This window comes from Sciurus vulgaris (assembly GCF_902686455.1).
Source record: "Sciurus vulgaris genome assembly, chromosome: 10".
NCBI lineage: Eukaryota > Metazoa > Chordata > Mammalia > Rodentia > Sciuridae > Sciurus > Sciurus vulgaris.
This window is the reverse complement of record NC_136470.1, coordinates 73,816,778-73,830,649: the sequence shown is the minus strand read 5'-3', so window position 1 is coordinate 73,830,649 and position 13,872 is coordinate 73,816,778. Positions and strand designations below refer to the sequence as shown.

The 13,872-nt window shown below is 37.8% G+C and overlaps 1 protein-coding gene across 1 annotated transcript in view; it reads left to right on the top strand.

The window, feature by feature from the left end:
* The window catches only part of CCDC14 (coiled-coil domain containing 14), a gene marked incomplete at its 5' end in the record, with an annotated part of 67,027 nt that extends 57,706 nt beyond the window's left edge, over positions 1-9,321 (top strand). Inside the window, one exon of the mRNA XM_079155295.1 lies at positions 7,627-9,321. Coding sequence (XP_079011421.1) covers positions 7,627-8,560 — 934 coding nt within the window. The 3' untranslated portion in view covers positions 8,561-9,321. The remainder of the gene's footprint in view (positions 1-7,626) is intronic.
* Positions 9,322-13,872: the final 4,551 nt, after the last annotated feature.

Sequence of the window (13,872 nt, the reverse complement as noted above, 5' to 3'; positions counted from 1 at the left end):
ATATATGTCTATTAAGTCCAGGTTATTGACTGTGTTATTGAGTTCAATGGTTTCTTTGGTTGGATTTTGTTTGGAAGATCTATCTAGTGGTGACAGCTGTGCGTTAAAGTTCCCCAGAATTATTGTGTTGTGGTCTATGTGATTCTTGAAATTGAGAAGGATTTGTTTGATGTACAGGGATGCACCATTGTTTGGGGCATAAATATTTACTATCATTATGTCTTCCTGATTTATGGTTCCCTTAAGCAGTATGAAATGTCCTTCTTTATCCCTTCTGACTAACTTTGGCTTGAAGTCCACTTTATCTGATATAAGGATGGAAACCCCTGCTTTTTTACTGAGTCCATGTGCGTGGTAGGTTTTTTCCCATCCTTTCACCTTTAGTCTGTGGATGTCTTTTTCTATGAGGTGAGTCTCTTGCAGGCAGCATATTGTTGGGTCTTTCTTTTTAATCCATTCTGCCAGTCTATGTCGTTTGATTGAGGAGTTTAGGCCATTAACGTTCAAGGTTATTATTGTGAAATGATTTGTATTCCCAATCATTTGGCTTATTTTTGGTTTTTAAGTTGGCTTGGTTTCTCCTTTGAGTGGTTTTTCTCTAAGGTAATTCCTCCCTTTGCTGACCTCCATTGTTGTTTTTCATTTCTTCCTCATGGAATATTTTGTTGAGAACATTCTGTAGTGCAGTCTTTCTATTTGTAAATTCTTTTAACTTTTATCATGGAAGGATTTTATTTCATCTTCAAATCTGAAGGTTAGTTTTGCTGGGTATAGGATTCTTGGTTGGCAACCATGTTCTTTCAGAGCTTGAAATATGTTGGTCCAGGCCCTTCTAGCCTTTAGAGTCTGGGTTGAGAAGTCAGCTGCTATCTGTATTGGTCTCCCCCTATATGTAATCTGATGCTTTTCTCTCGCGGCTTTCAAAATCCTATCTTTATTTTGAATGTTAGGCATTTTCATTATAGTGTGCCTTGGTGTGGATCTGTTGTGATTCTGTGCATTTGGTGTTCTGTAAGCCTCTTGTATTTGATTTTCCATTTCATTCTTCAGGTTTGGGAAATTTTCTGATATTATTTCATTGAATAGGTTGGTCATTCCTTTGGTTTGTATCTCTGTGCCTTCCTCAATCCCAATAATTCTTAAATTTGGTCTTTTCATGATGTCCCATAGTTCTTGGAGATTCTGTTCATGATTTCTTACCATCTTCTCTATTTAGGTGACTTTATTTTCACGATTAAATATTTTGTCTTCATTGTCTGAGGTTGTGTCTTCCATGTGGTCTAGTCTGTTGGTGATGCTTTCCATTGAGTTTTTTATTTGGTTTATTGTCTCCTTCATTTCAAGGATTTCCGTTTGGTTTTTTTTTTGAGAATCTCTGTCTCTTTGTTGAAATGATCTTTTGCTTCCTGCAGTTCTCTTTAAGCTTATTGGTATCATCATTCATGGCCTGCATTTGCTCTCTTCTCTCATCTTTGGTTTGTGAATCATTTTAATCATGTATAATCTGAAGTCCTTTTCTGACATTTCTTCTAACATACTGTCATTGGATTCTTTTACTATAGAATCTAGATTTGTTTCGATCATTTTCTTCCCTTGTTTTTTCATGTTGTTCATGTATCTTCCCCTCTAGCACTGCAGATCTGGGGTATTGCAGATTTCCCCCTATAGGCTTATAGTGGCCCTATAGGTTTCCAAAACCCTTTCTTTAAGGGGAGATCAATATTAGCAGTGCCCAAATCAGACACTATGCAATCCTAGACCAAATAGCCCCTATGGGGACAATAACAAAATTGTCATAATAAACAAAATGAGTTCAAATATTATCTTCGGTAAAACAAAGAGGTTTGCAATAAGGTCTGCAGTTTCTAATGGAGGACAAAGAGGATGCAGAGGGATGTAGAATGTGGCTGTTAATGGGATAAGAAAAGAATATACAGAAGTTCTAGAAAATAGAAAGGGTGAGAGTGTAATCAAAAGAAATTGGATGTTAGCATGCAAAAAAGGGAGAAAGAGACTTTGAGGGAACAGGTAAACAAAAGGAAAAGAAAGCAAGAAAAGTAAAGAAATAAAAACTTAAATTTCTTTAAAAAGGAGAAAAAAGAAAATCTACTGTATAACAGTCATATACTAATGAAACCTCCCAGTGTTCAGTAGCCTGATGCATGAGAGGTACCTGACAATGAGCTTCAAGCCTCCAGCAGGCATCTCAGGATGGGATTTGCCCCACCCAAAGATTGGAGCTAAGGCTTCCAGGATTATCCAAGATGGCCACTCTGGGTTCGAAATGTGTTGGCAAATGGGGAGTTGCAGCTCAGGGGTGGAAGTGGTCAGCTGGAGGTCCTGGAGACAGGATGCGGTTGGTCTGGCAGGGGTCCTGGGGGTTTGGTGTGTTTGGTGTGGTTGTGGAATCCTGGAGGCCAGGTGCAATCAGTCAGTCTGGGGTCCTAGTGATAGGGCGCAGTTATTTGTTCTGGGGGTCCTGGCGGCAGGGAGCAGTCATTCGATGTGAGGGCCCCAGAGGCAGGGAGTGATCGGTCGGGCTGAGGGATCCTGGAGACGGGGCTCTGTCAGTCCAGCCAGGGGTCCTACTGGGCCTGGCCGTTTTCTCAAAATGGCGGCAGCCACGTGTAATCAAACCTGCAGGTACTGTAACAGTGAACTTCCAGGCAGCAGCAGGCAGCTGGTGCTCCACTGGTGGTTGGCGATCAGTTTGCTGACTGTTGTCAGACGATCTGATCGGGAGGTAACCTCGAGTGTTGGGTGATGGATAGGAGTAAGGAAAGCGATGGACAGGCGAGAGCAGGCAAATGGCGGATGATAGGCACCTGACAGTGAGCAGTCTGCTCTCAAAAAAGGCATCGATACGCTCGCAGACTGCAGGTCATCACAGCAGACAAATAGGTAAACACCAGGGGATCGATAAACAGTAAAAACTGCCTCACCGAGAAACAGATATCCTCTGCTTGAAAACGGCGTTACGGAGCGACAAGGAACGCAGCCTCCCTGTAGTCCACCATCTTTGATCTCAGCCTTTGTCTGGCTTTGATATCAGGATAATATTGGCCTTGTAAAATGAGTTTGGAAAAATTTCCTCCACTTTTAGTTTTTGGAGGAATTGAAAAGGATTGTTATTAGTTCTTTAAATGTTTGATGTAACTCAACTATGAAACCATCTGATCCAAGGCTTTCTTTGATGGTAGACTTTTTATTATAAATTTAGTCTCTTGTTATTGATCTATTCAGATTTTGTTTTGCTTGATTTGCTCTTGGTAGGTCATATGTGTTTAGGAACTTACCCATTTCTTGTAGGCTATCTATTTGTGGTGTAATTGTCCTTAGTAGTTTGTTATGATCGTTTTTATTTTTGTGGTATCAATTGTAATGTCTTCTCTTTCATTTCAGATTTTGAGTTTTTTCTTTCTCTGGTAAATCTAGCTAAGAATTTGCCTATTTGATTATTTTTATAAAAAACCAACTGAGTTTCATTGATTTTTTTTTTCCTATTGTTTTTCTAGTCTCTATTTCACTTATTTCTTCTCTCATTTTTGTCCTTTTCTTATATCTGCTATCTTTAGGGTTAGTTCGTTTCTGTTTTCTAGGTACTTGAACAGAAGATAGTTTGAGTGCTTTCTTCTTTTCTAATATCTTCTTCCCCTCTTTGAACTGTTTTTGCTGATACCATAAGTTTAGGCATGTTGTGTTTTCATTTTCATTTTTTCTCAAAATGTGTTTTTATTTCCCTTTTGATTTCTTTTTTAACCCACTGGTTGTTCAGGAATATTTTACTTAATTTCCACATCTCTGAATTTTCCAAAATTTTTTCTATTATTGATTTCTAGTTTTATTGTGATCAGAAAAGATACTTGATAGGATTTTATTTCTTTTAAATATGTTGAGAACTTTTTTTGTGCACTACCATATGATCTAACCTGGAGAATGTTTCATATTGCTAGAGAAGAATATGTATTCTCTGGTGTTGATTAGAATGTTTTGAATAGGTCCATTTGGTACGGTCTGAAGTATAATTCAGCTCTACATATATATATGTATTTACAGTTGTTATGTCCTTTTGATGAGTTGATCCCTTTATTGTTATATTGTGACCTTCTTTGTTTCTTTTTTTACTTAATTCTGTTTGTCTGATATGATTATAGCTGCCTCTGCTCTATTTTGGTTTCCACTTTCCATTTGTGTACAGTATCTTTTCTCATTTTTTTATTCTTTGTGTTGTCACTGCCAACACAAATCTCTTGTAGTCAGCATATGGTTAGGTCTTATTTTTTTGTTTGTGTTTTATCCATTCAGTCTATGTCTTTTGATTTAAAAATGTAATTCCTTTATAGTCAAAGTAATTATTGATAAGTATGGACTTGCAACAGCCATTCTGTAATTTATTTTCTGGTAGATTTTAGATTCTTTCTTTCTTCCTGTTTTCCTTTGCAGTTTGATGATTTTTGGTATTGGTATGCTTTGAATCCCTTTTATGTTTTGTATAACTACCGTAGGGGTTTGTTTTGTGGTTACCATGAGGCTTACATAAAACATTATAGTTATAAAAAGCTGCCTTAAACTGATAACACCTTAGCTTCATACAAACAAAAACTCTAAACTTTTACTCCCCTACCCCTTATTTTATGATTTTACATCTTTTTGTAATATATATTTTTGTAATATAAAATATAACATATAGCAACTTATTGTAGCTTTAATTGTTTTGAATAGTTTTGTCTTTTAACCTTTATATTAGAGAGAAAATTGCTTTACACACTAACATTTTCTTACTAGAGTATTCTGAATCTGGTTATGTTGTAATCATTGAGTTTTGTAGTTTCAGATGTTAACTAGTGGTCTTTCATTTCAGCTTAAGAAAATGCGTTTAGCAATTCTTGTAAGGCCGGCCTAGTGGTGATAAACTCCCTTATTTTTGTTTGTTTGGGAAGGTTTTTATTTCTCATTTCTGAATAACACCTTTGCTAGATAAAATATTTTTTGTTAGCAATTTTTTTCCAGTTCTTCAAATATGTGATCCCACTCAGTCTCTTCTGGTCCATGGGGGTTTTGCTGAGAAATTCACTGATAGCTTTATCATGGCTCCCTTTTATATGATGTTAGTGAGCTCTTGCTTCTTTCAGGATTCTGTCTTTGACTTTTGATAATTTTATTTTGGTGAACTCTGGGTTAGATTGATTTAGAGACCTCTGAGTTTCCTATACTTGGATTTTGATATCTTTCCCCAGATTGGGGAAAATTTCAGCCATTATTTCTTTATTCAGAACTCTTGAGTTTGGTCGTGACTCTGCCACTTAGCTCTTTTCCACAGGTAAGTGTGAATGCACACTTGCCTCCGGGCCTGGAAAAGCCTTAATCAGCGCACCAAGGCTAGATGGCCTCCTCCTGGATATGGGCATACTGGGTGGATGCACTTTCCTTTTGGCCTAGGAACGTCTTATGCAGAGCTGTGATGCTGCAGGTTCACCACTATTAGTTCTGGTTGGATGGCACCAGATACTCTTGTCTGCAGATTCTTGTCTGGGATTCAGTTTGTTCCCTGGCCTCAGGAAGCCTGAAGTAGAACACCGATATTGGGTGGGGAAGCCGAATATCCATCTCTAGCTCTTTTTTACTGTAGAAACCATGGTCCCAGAGCACTCCTCTCTGTGTGGCAATATATCAGCTCGAGGGAGGTGTGACATGGTCAGAGTACAACAGATCCTTCAACCCTTCTAACTTGACCTTTTGTACAGAAAAAAAAACATTCATTTTATATCCAGAGATACCATTACTGCTAACCATTTGGTATAGAGGTTTCCTTTTAGTATTTTATGTCTACATGTGTAACTACTTTTTTTTTTATAATGATAGTATTAGATCCATATTATTTATGGCCTCCTTTTAAACTTATCTTGATATAAGGTATACTTCCTTATCAATAAATATTTTTTACAGTATGACTATAAAATAGCTATGATGCTATTTCCATAATTTACCTAAAGCAAAGATAGACAAATGTACATTTTTTTCAATTATAAATATCCTTTGTAAGTGTATATCCAGCAATTTTCTTTTATTAGTATCTTTATATCCTTGAGTGCAATCTCTCCATATATAGCAGTAGGTTAAATTCCTAGAAGTACACATTTGTGAGTCACAGGATATGGTATATTCTGGGGTTGGTGGTGTACACCTGTAATCCCTGCTACTGTGGAGACTTGAGGCAGGTGGATCCCAAGTTTGAGACCAGCATTGACAACTTGGTGAGACCCTGCTCAAAACAAAAAAGTAAAAAGTGCTGGGGACATAGCTCAGTGGTAGAGTGCTTGCATGCAGGAGGCCCTGAGTTCATTTCCTAGGACTATTCTTGTTCAATAAACAAAGAAAGAAAATAATTAAGTCACATTTTAAAATTTGAATTTTTTATCTCATTAAAAGTTTTAAAAGTTTGGGGCTGGGGATGTAGTACAGTGGTAGAGTGCTTGCCTAGCATGTGTGAAGCTCTGGGTTCAATCCTCAACACCACATTAAAAGAAAAAAAGTTTAAAAATAGAACTGTTAAGACGTGCTTATTGACTAGTTGTATTTTTTGTTGTTTTTGTTCATTACCTGTGGAAAATATTCTATCTTTTCTCTAACTGTATCTTTTTCTCATTGATTTTCAAGAACATATGATTCAATTCAAACAGACTAAAGGCTATAAAAATGGTTTTAATAGGACTACTAGTAAAAGCTGCCCTCAAATGAGATGAACACACATTTAGACTGAAACTGTGCTAAGCACTTTAATCATATCTTATTATTTAATTTTATTTACTTGTAATTCTAAAGAGGTATCTATATTTTACTGTTGAGGAAACTGAAATTCATTAAGGCTAAGTAACTTGCCCTAATGATGGCAATAGGATTTGGCTCTATTTCTTTTTAGCTTCTAACCCTGAGAGGTTTTCCTTATATCACCTTTCCTATAATTAGCTGTTGCTTATCCCTAATTATGACATAATTATCTCCAAACATCCAGTTTTTCCAGTATTATTCTAATATTATCCTAAATGTATCCAATTTTTTTTTTCCCTCTCAACTCTGGCGGGGTGTGCTCTCCCACAGAAATACATCTCCAGCCCTTTCTAAATTTTATTTTGAGGAAGGGGCTTTCTAAGTTGCCCAAGATGAACTTGAACTTGAGAGATCTCCTACCTTAGCTTCCCGAGTAGCTGGGATTGTAGATGTGTGCCACCATGCCCAGGGAAGAAAATAATTTCTTAACAGAATCCATAGAAAATGAGTATTGTATTTCCCATTTTGCTTTGTATCTTAGCCTACCTGTATTACGCTTGTTTTATACTCAAAGGTTTATTTTTTAGTGTTACTCAGGAATAAAGTGTTTTCATATCTTGAGAAAGAATTGTGATTCTCTACCTTTAGATATAATTAGATTTGATGCAAAACAAGTTCTGTCATCCTTTGTTATTTTAATATTCTCTTGCCAGAGCATATTCTGTTATTTTTGTCTTTTAGTTTTCATATTAAGAACCAGACACTTGCTTCATGTCCTTCTTTTTAAAGATGGAGGTATGTATCTATGAATGAAACAGGTAGAAAAAAATAATTAATGTATTAAATTCTTCTTGACAGAACTTTACAGAACAGTATGGCAAAGCTGCTCTCAGATCTTAGTGTGGACACTGCTCGCTGCAAACCTGGGAATAACCTTACCAAATCACTTCTGAACATTTATGATAAACAGCTTCAACAGGACCCAGCCCCTCCCCACACTTCCATTATGAGCTACCTAAATAAGTTAGAAACAAATCACATTTTTACACATTCAGAGCCACTTTCTACAATTAAAAATGAGAAAACCATAGAGCCAGACAGACCCTATGAAAATGTTTTGCCCTCCAAAGGCCCTCCGCATAGTGATACGAGGGGCATGGAGGGACTATCTGAACCTGAGATTCTTTCTACCCTTTCAAAACAGGATTCTGATGCTGAGTGTGAAACCATGACTTTAATAGAAGATGAATGTAATTTAGATAACACAATTTATATTCCTTTTGCTAAAAGCCCTTCTAAGAAGAATCCACCTCTTTCTAAGAGAATATCCCCCCAGTCACAGATAAGTGTTGCTACAAGACAGCTAGTCAGCAATAGTGCATTTATCTCTGAAACAGAAAATAAAGTGGGTGTACCTGTACTTTGTTCTTCAAAAAGTGAAGCAGAAGATACACCTGAAAAACTTTCCAGAACAGTCAATTCAGAAGACAAACAGCTCCTCAAGAAAATAAAGGAAGCAATTCGTAAGATCCCTGGTGTCACTGAGGATCCAGAGAAACAAGCTGCATATGGTGACCTGTTAACTTGTCATAGCACCAGTGTTCAAGTGAAAAACAATGTTGTCTGTGATGGCAGCTTTTTAAATTCTGACTTGATGTCAGACTGGAGCATCTCTTCTTTTTCAACATTCACTTCTCGTGATGAACAAGACTTCAGAAATGGCCTAGCAGCATTGGATGCCAACATAGCTAGACTCCAGATGTCCTTACGAACTGGTCTCCTGGAGAAATGAATTCAAAAGCAAATTGATTGAGTGCTTTCTCTTTTTAAGATTAGAGCTTGGCTATATTGAAGGTATATTTTAAGTTTCCGTAGAAAAATAACTTTATATTGTTAATTATGTGTAAAATAATAAATTTTATGTGTAATAAACTTACTGTTCGAATATTTTGACACTTTGGAATTTATAAAAACAAGTCATCTTAAGAAATTAACAATTGCTAAGTCAAAAAAAATTGTAGGTAACTAGGAAAGTATTTAAATTTAGTACTTATCAGTTAGAGTTCTTTTACTAATATTTAACTGCAGGGTTAAAGGTTCAGGTTGAAAGGATTTTCTGGTTGTTCCTTAAAGCATAACGGAAAGAGAATCTCTGGGAACATTTATTCAAACTAGAGTTTCTTTTCTGTTTGAGGGTGTCTCTTTGTTTCTTAATGACATTGTGTTTTTGTATGGAATGTTCTGTACTACAAGCTAGTGCTGTTGGTTAAATGTATAAACATTTCTTTTACAAGAAAAAGTGCCAGTTAATGCCACTTTGTAAAACAGATTGATAACATTCTCAATTAACATGGTTTCTAAAAATCCTAGGAATTTTTCCCCCCGATTGCATGTTTTAAGGCCTTTAAAAAATACAGTCAGATTGATAAAACTAACAGCTAAGTTTTACTTTTGAAAAAAAAAATTTTTTTTAATAAAAAATGTTTGGTTTTTTTATCTTTACTATCTTTGAACATGATGGAGTTTAAATCTTGGCACTGGTTGTCATCTGCCTTTCTGGACCAATTTTCTCTCTAGCATTTTTTCTGGACCAGTTTTCTCTCTAGCATTTAACTGAGAACATTCACTCTTCCATAAATATGAACTATCCTGGTCTTTTTACTTTTCCGTACTAGAACTTCTTAACTGTCCAGTATCACCTCCCTCCATGTAAGCAGCATATTTTTTACCCTTAGAAAGCTGAGTCTTGTGCTGTCACTAACACTCAGTACAAATCATCTGCCTAGTACAATTATGTTTAGCACTTGGATTTCCTTTAGAATTAAAGAGTATTTTGTTGGTCCCTGGGTCTCTGCATGCTGGCATTTTAGATGCTAGTGTTACAACCTCTGAAGGACCCCACTATGCTCTGATATGTCCAGATAAGAGATTTTTTTTTCTTCTACAGATAGAAATTTTGGGGACCTTAAAGTATTAATGAATTCTCAACTATATTCACAGAATTGTTCATCAGCATTTTAAGTGTTCTGTCTTCCAGCTTTCATAAATTAATTTATTAATTTCTTATTTGGCAGTAACAGGCCACAACTCTTCGACATGTAAATTTGGAAACACAAAATAATAATGCAAAGAAGAAGGTTGTATCATCTTTCTACTCCCAAGTATCAACAGTTATTCATATGTAGAAGCAGACTTTAAGGGTATTTTATGGTAATTCTCAGGATATAGCAGGAAAATAAAGTGTTTCTCCTATTATATGTTCACCACATAGATCACTTCTGTGATCCCAAAATGTGTGCTGAATTTCTCCCTACCAGCAAGCAAGCATGCAGTTCTGCAAAGAACACCAGGTAGATAGGCTCTGATCCTATTCAGTTCTGACACTGCGAAGGTGAAACCAAAAGACTGATAGACTGAGGACTCAGTCCCACCAAACTGCCTCTCACTTCAGATGCCAGTCACAAGCCCAGGCCTTTAGAAGTCTGACCAACCAGTTATGAATTGGGATTCCTGCAACCCTTCCTTAGACTTGATCAGTTTGCAAAAGCAACTCAGAGCTGGACACAGTGGTGCACACCTGTGGTCCCAGTGGCTGAGGAAGAAGCTGAGACAAGAGGATTGAGAGTTCAAAGCCAGCCTCGGCAAAGAGCAAGGCACTAAGCAACTCAGTGAGACCCTGTTTCAATACAAAATAGGGCTGGGGATGTGGCTCAGTGGTTGAGTGTCCCTGAGTTCAATCCCCAGTACCAAAGGGAAGGGGGGAAAAGAAAAAAAACACATAGAGCTCAGGAAAACACATATATTCATTTATTATAAACAGTATTATTTTAAAGGATATAAGTAACTAGCCATATGAAGATATACAGTGTCTGGATAGGTCTTGACTGCAGGAGCTTCTGTCCCCATGGAGTTGGGGTGTACCATCCTCAGGGCACATAGAGGAGTTCTTGCTTACCGTCCTATAAGCCTCCATGTGTTCAGCTGTTCAAAAGCTCTCGATCCTATCCTAAGGCTTTATTGAAACCTCTTTGTACATGATTAAGTGTGTAGAAATGTGGTTGGACAAAAAGGATATGATCTAATGCTAATAGACTGAGTGGGGAAACCCAGCAAAGCCTGTCTGTTCAGATTCTTCTTGGCCTGTCTATAGTATTTCTTCCTTCTGGCTATGAGGCAAAACTAAAATGGGAGTCTTATGATCTACTATCAGGTTTTTTTAAATAGCCATCTCCAAGACAGTTGTGGGGGAAGATTATAGTATATTTTATTACATGCCTTAGGAAAGAGAAATTCTAGTTTCTGTGGCTTGCCTTGGGGAGAAAAAAGGAGCAGGGCTCAAGAACCAAAGAAGTATTTGACATATATTTTCCTCTTATTCTACCGCCTTTAGAATTTAGTAAATCATCTCCCAGAAATCTATACTTTTCACTAATGATGGCATTTTACTAATGTCAAGTGCCCTAAAAGTTATAAAGACCTGCTTCTGCTATGTGGAAGGGAGGACAGAGTGCAGAGCCTTCATAGGTGGAAAGGCATGCAGCCAAATCACAAGTGACCAAGTATGTAATACACTATGGGGTGACCCTGCACTAAAGAGACATTCATTCATTCAGTGAATGAAATGAAAGCTCTAATATGTGCCAGTTACTATCACGATCGGCTCTGGAAATACAACACTGACCAGGATAGGCATTCTCTGTCTTTAAAGATGTTACATCACAGTGGGACACAAAGGAATATCAAGTGATAAATGCTGTGAAGAAAAATAGAGCAAGGGTGCAAAGAGTGACAGAATTGGCTTATGTTTTAAGTAGGATAAGGGCCCCTTTACAAAAATTATGTTTAGGGGTTCAGAATTTAAGTGTCCAATAAGGTAAAGCTAGATTCTATTTGTGCTCTCTTAATTATTTTTCAAATCTGTTTCTAGATTTCTAGTCAGAATTGCTTAAGCAAATGGGTTCTGAAGCTATATAGCACACCTTAAAAACACTGCAAAGCCCCACTTCTTTTCTCAGTGTTTTTAATCACTTGTTAAGAACTGCACACAATTTTATGTATACCAGTTGGCCTGAGCTGGACCTGGCAGAGAATTACCAGAGATGGTAAGGTAGAGACTTCTGAAGACTTACAAGTTGAGTTTTAGAAGCCATCTATCTCATTTTTATAGCCAAGAAGTGACACCAACTACTGGCAAGACTCCAAGCACATCATGTGTTTTTTTTTTTTTTTTTTTTTTTTTGGTACTGGGGATTGATATCAGGGGCACTCAACTGTGGGGTTCTCTTAGCCATGTCCTGGGTGGATGAGAAAAGGGTTAACTGCCAGAGGACGGGTATTGGCTATAAATCAATCAATTACCTATAACCTCATCTAATCGATAAACACACAAGAGCCAATACTCGTTTTAAACGAGAGGGGACATGCTGCTTCTGGCCATACCAGTTCTGGCCTGTAACAACATGGAGTAGCCCAACTCTTTTATTTAGTCACACATGTAAAGGGACCTGGAATGGGAGGGGCTTCTGTGGTTAACAGGATGGGGTGGAGTTAGAGGAGCCAGTTTGCTCAGGGAAGCTTATCACAGAACAAAACGGAACCACTCCCATACAGTACCACATACTTCCTGGCAATCTGGGACAGTCCGCCATGGTAGCCAGTTCCCAGAAGTCAGACGACCTCTGTGTTCCATGACTCAACCTTGTCTGATTCTGCCAAATAAGGATGGCTCCCCACACATCCCCAGCCCTATTTTGTATTTTATTTAGAGCCAGGGTCTCACTGACTTGCTTAGCACCTCACAGTTGCTGAGGCTGGCTTTGAACTCAAGATCCTCCTGCCTCAGCCTCCCCAGCTGCTGGGATTACAGGCATGTGCCACCACGCCTGGCCCATTCATGTGTATTTCTTTTGTCTATACTATTCTTTGCCCAGGCTTCTCCAGACAAATTCTTTTTTTTTTTTTTTTTTTTAGTATCAGGAATTGAACCTAGGGCACTTAACCACTTAGCCACATCCCCAGCCCTTTTTGTACTATATTTGGAGACCTGGTCTCTCTGAGTTGCTTAAGACCTTGCTAAGTGGCTGAGGCTGAATTTGAACTCATGATCCTCATGCCTCAACCTCCAGAGCCACTGGGATTACAGGCATGGACCACCATGCCCAGCTTCTGACAAATGCTTAATTGTTCCTCAAACTGCCATTACTCTGTTGATGCATGTTTACACATCAGCCTTTCTTGCACTGCATGCTTCATGAAGGCAGAGACCAGGGTTTATTCATTTTTTACTCCCTCATGACACTTGGTGCTATCAGACAGTAGGTACTTCATAACTACTACTGTCCAACTTAACTAAAACTCTGACAAAGGGTCATCTAGGCCTCATGGTTATTTTTCTTGGTGTTAATTTCCTGCAGCAGCTTGTTTATTGTTTTATTATTAGACTTCTAACATTTCTGAAGCAAAATTCTCTTGTTAAGCAAACATTCACACACTTGTGCTGTAGAGAAGCCATAGATTTTTAAATGTTTAGGAGGGGAGATAGGACAAAAAATTTTTTAACTATGTCACTAGTACAGAGTAATCCATCTCACCAACCTTCTTCACTGATTTGAGGGAGGGGTAAATGTAGGCAGAGCATTTGAAACCTGTGGGCACTGTACAGACTGTGACTTAAGGTAACATTGAAAAACCCCTTACCGTTCTGTGTATCCTTTTCTGCTGTCAGTTTGTTGATGACTCATACGATTTTATATCCAGCAGTGATCAATGAACTCTGCAATCTGATCAAGCAGAGTACAGTTACAAAATTGTTTTCTGTAGTCTTATTATAGTTGTTTAAAAATTGTCTAAGATTGAGTTGGCTCTTAGCTGTCCTACAGATCATATTAGGGCAGTACTATTGGTTTCTAGATGATATTCACATTGTTATTCCGATTGATGAGTGGCATCATGTTAGGGCAGCTCAGGGAGCCCAGGTCCTGTCCAGTAGATGTGAGCTATTCCCTTAAGGACTGAGATTCTGACCAAGTAAGTAGTCAGCTATTCTTAACAGGAGGGCTCACATTTTACCCCAAACTCGCAGTACTTATTCTCCTTAAAGCCAGG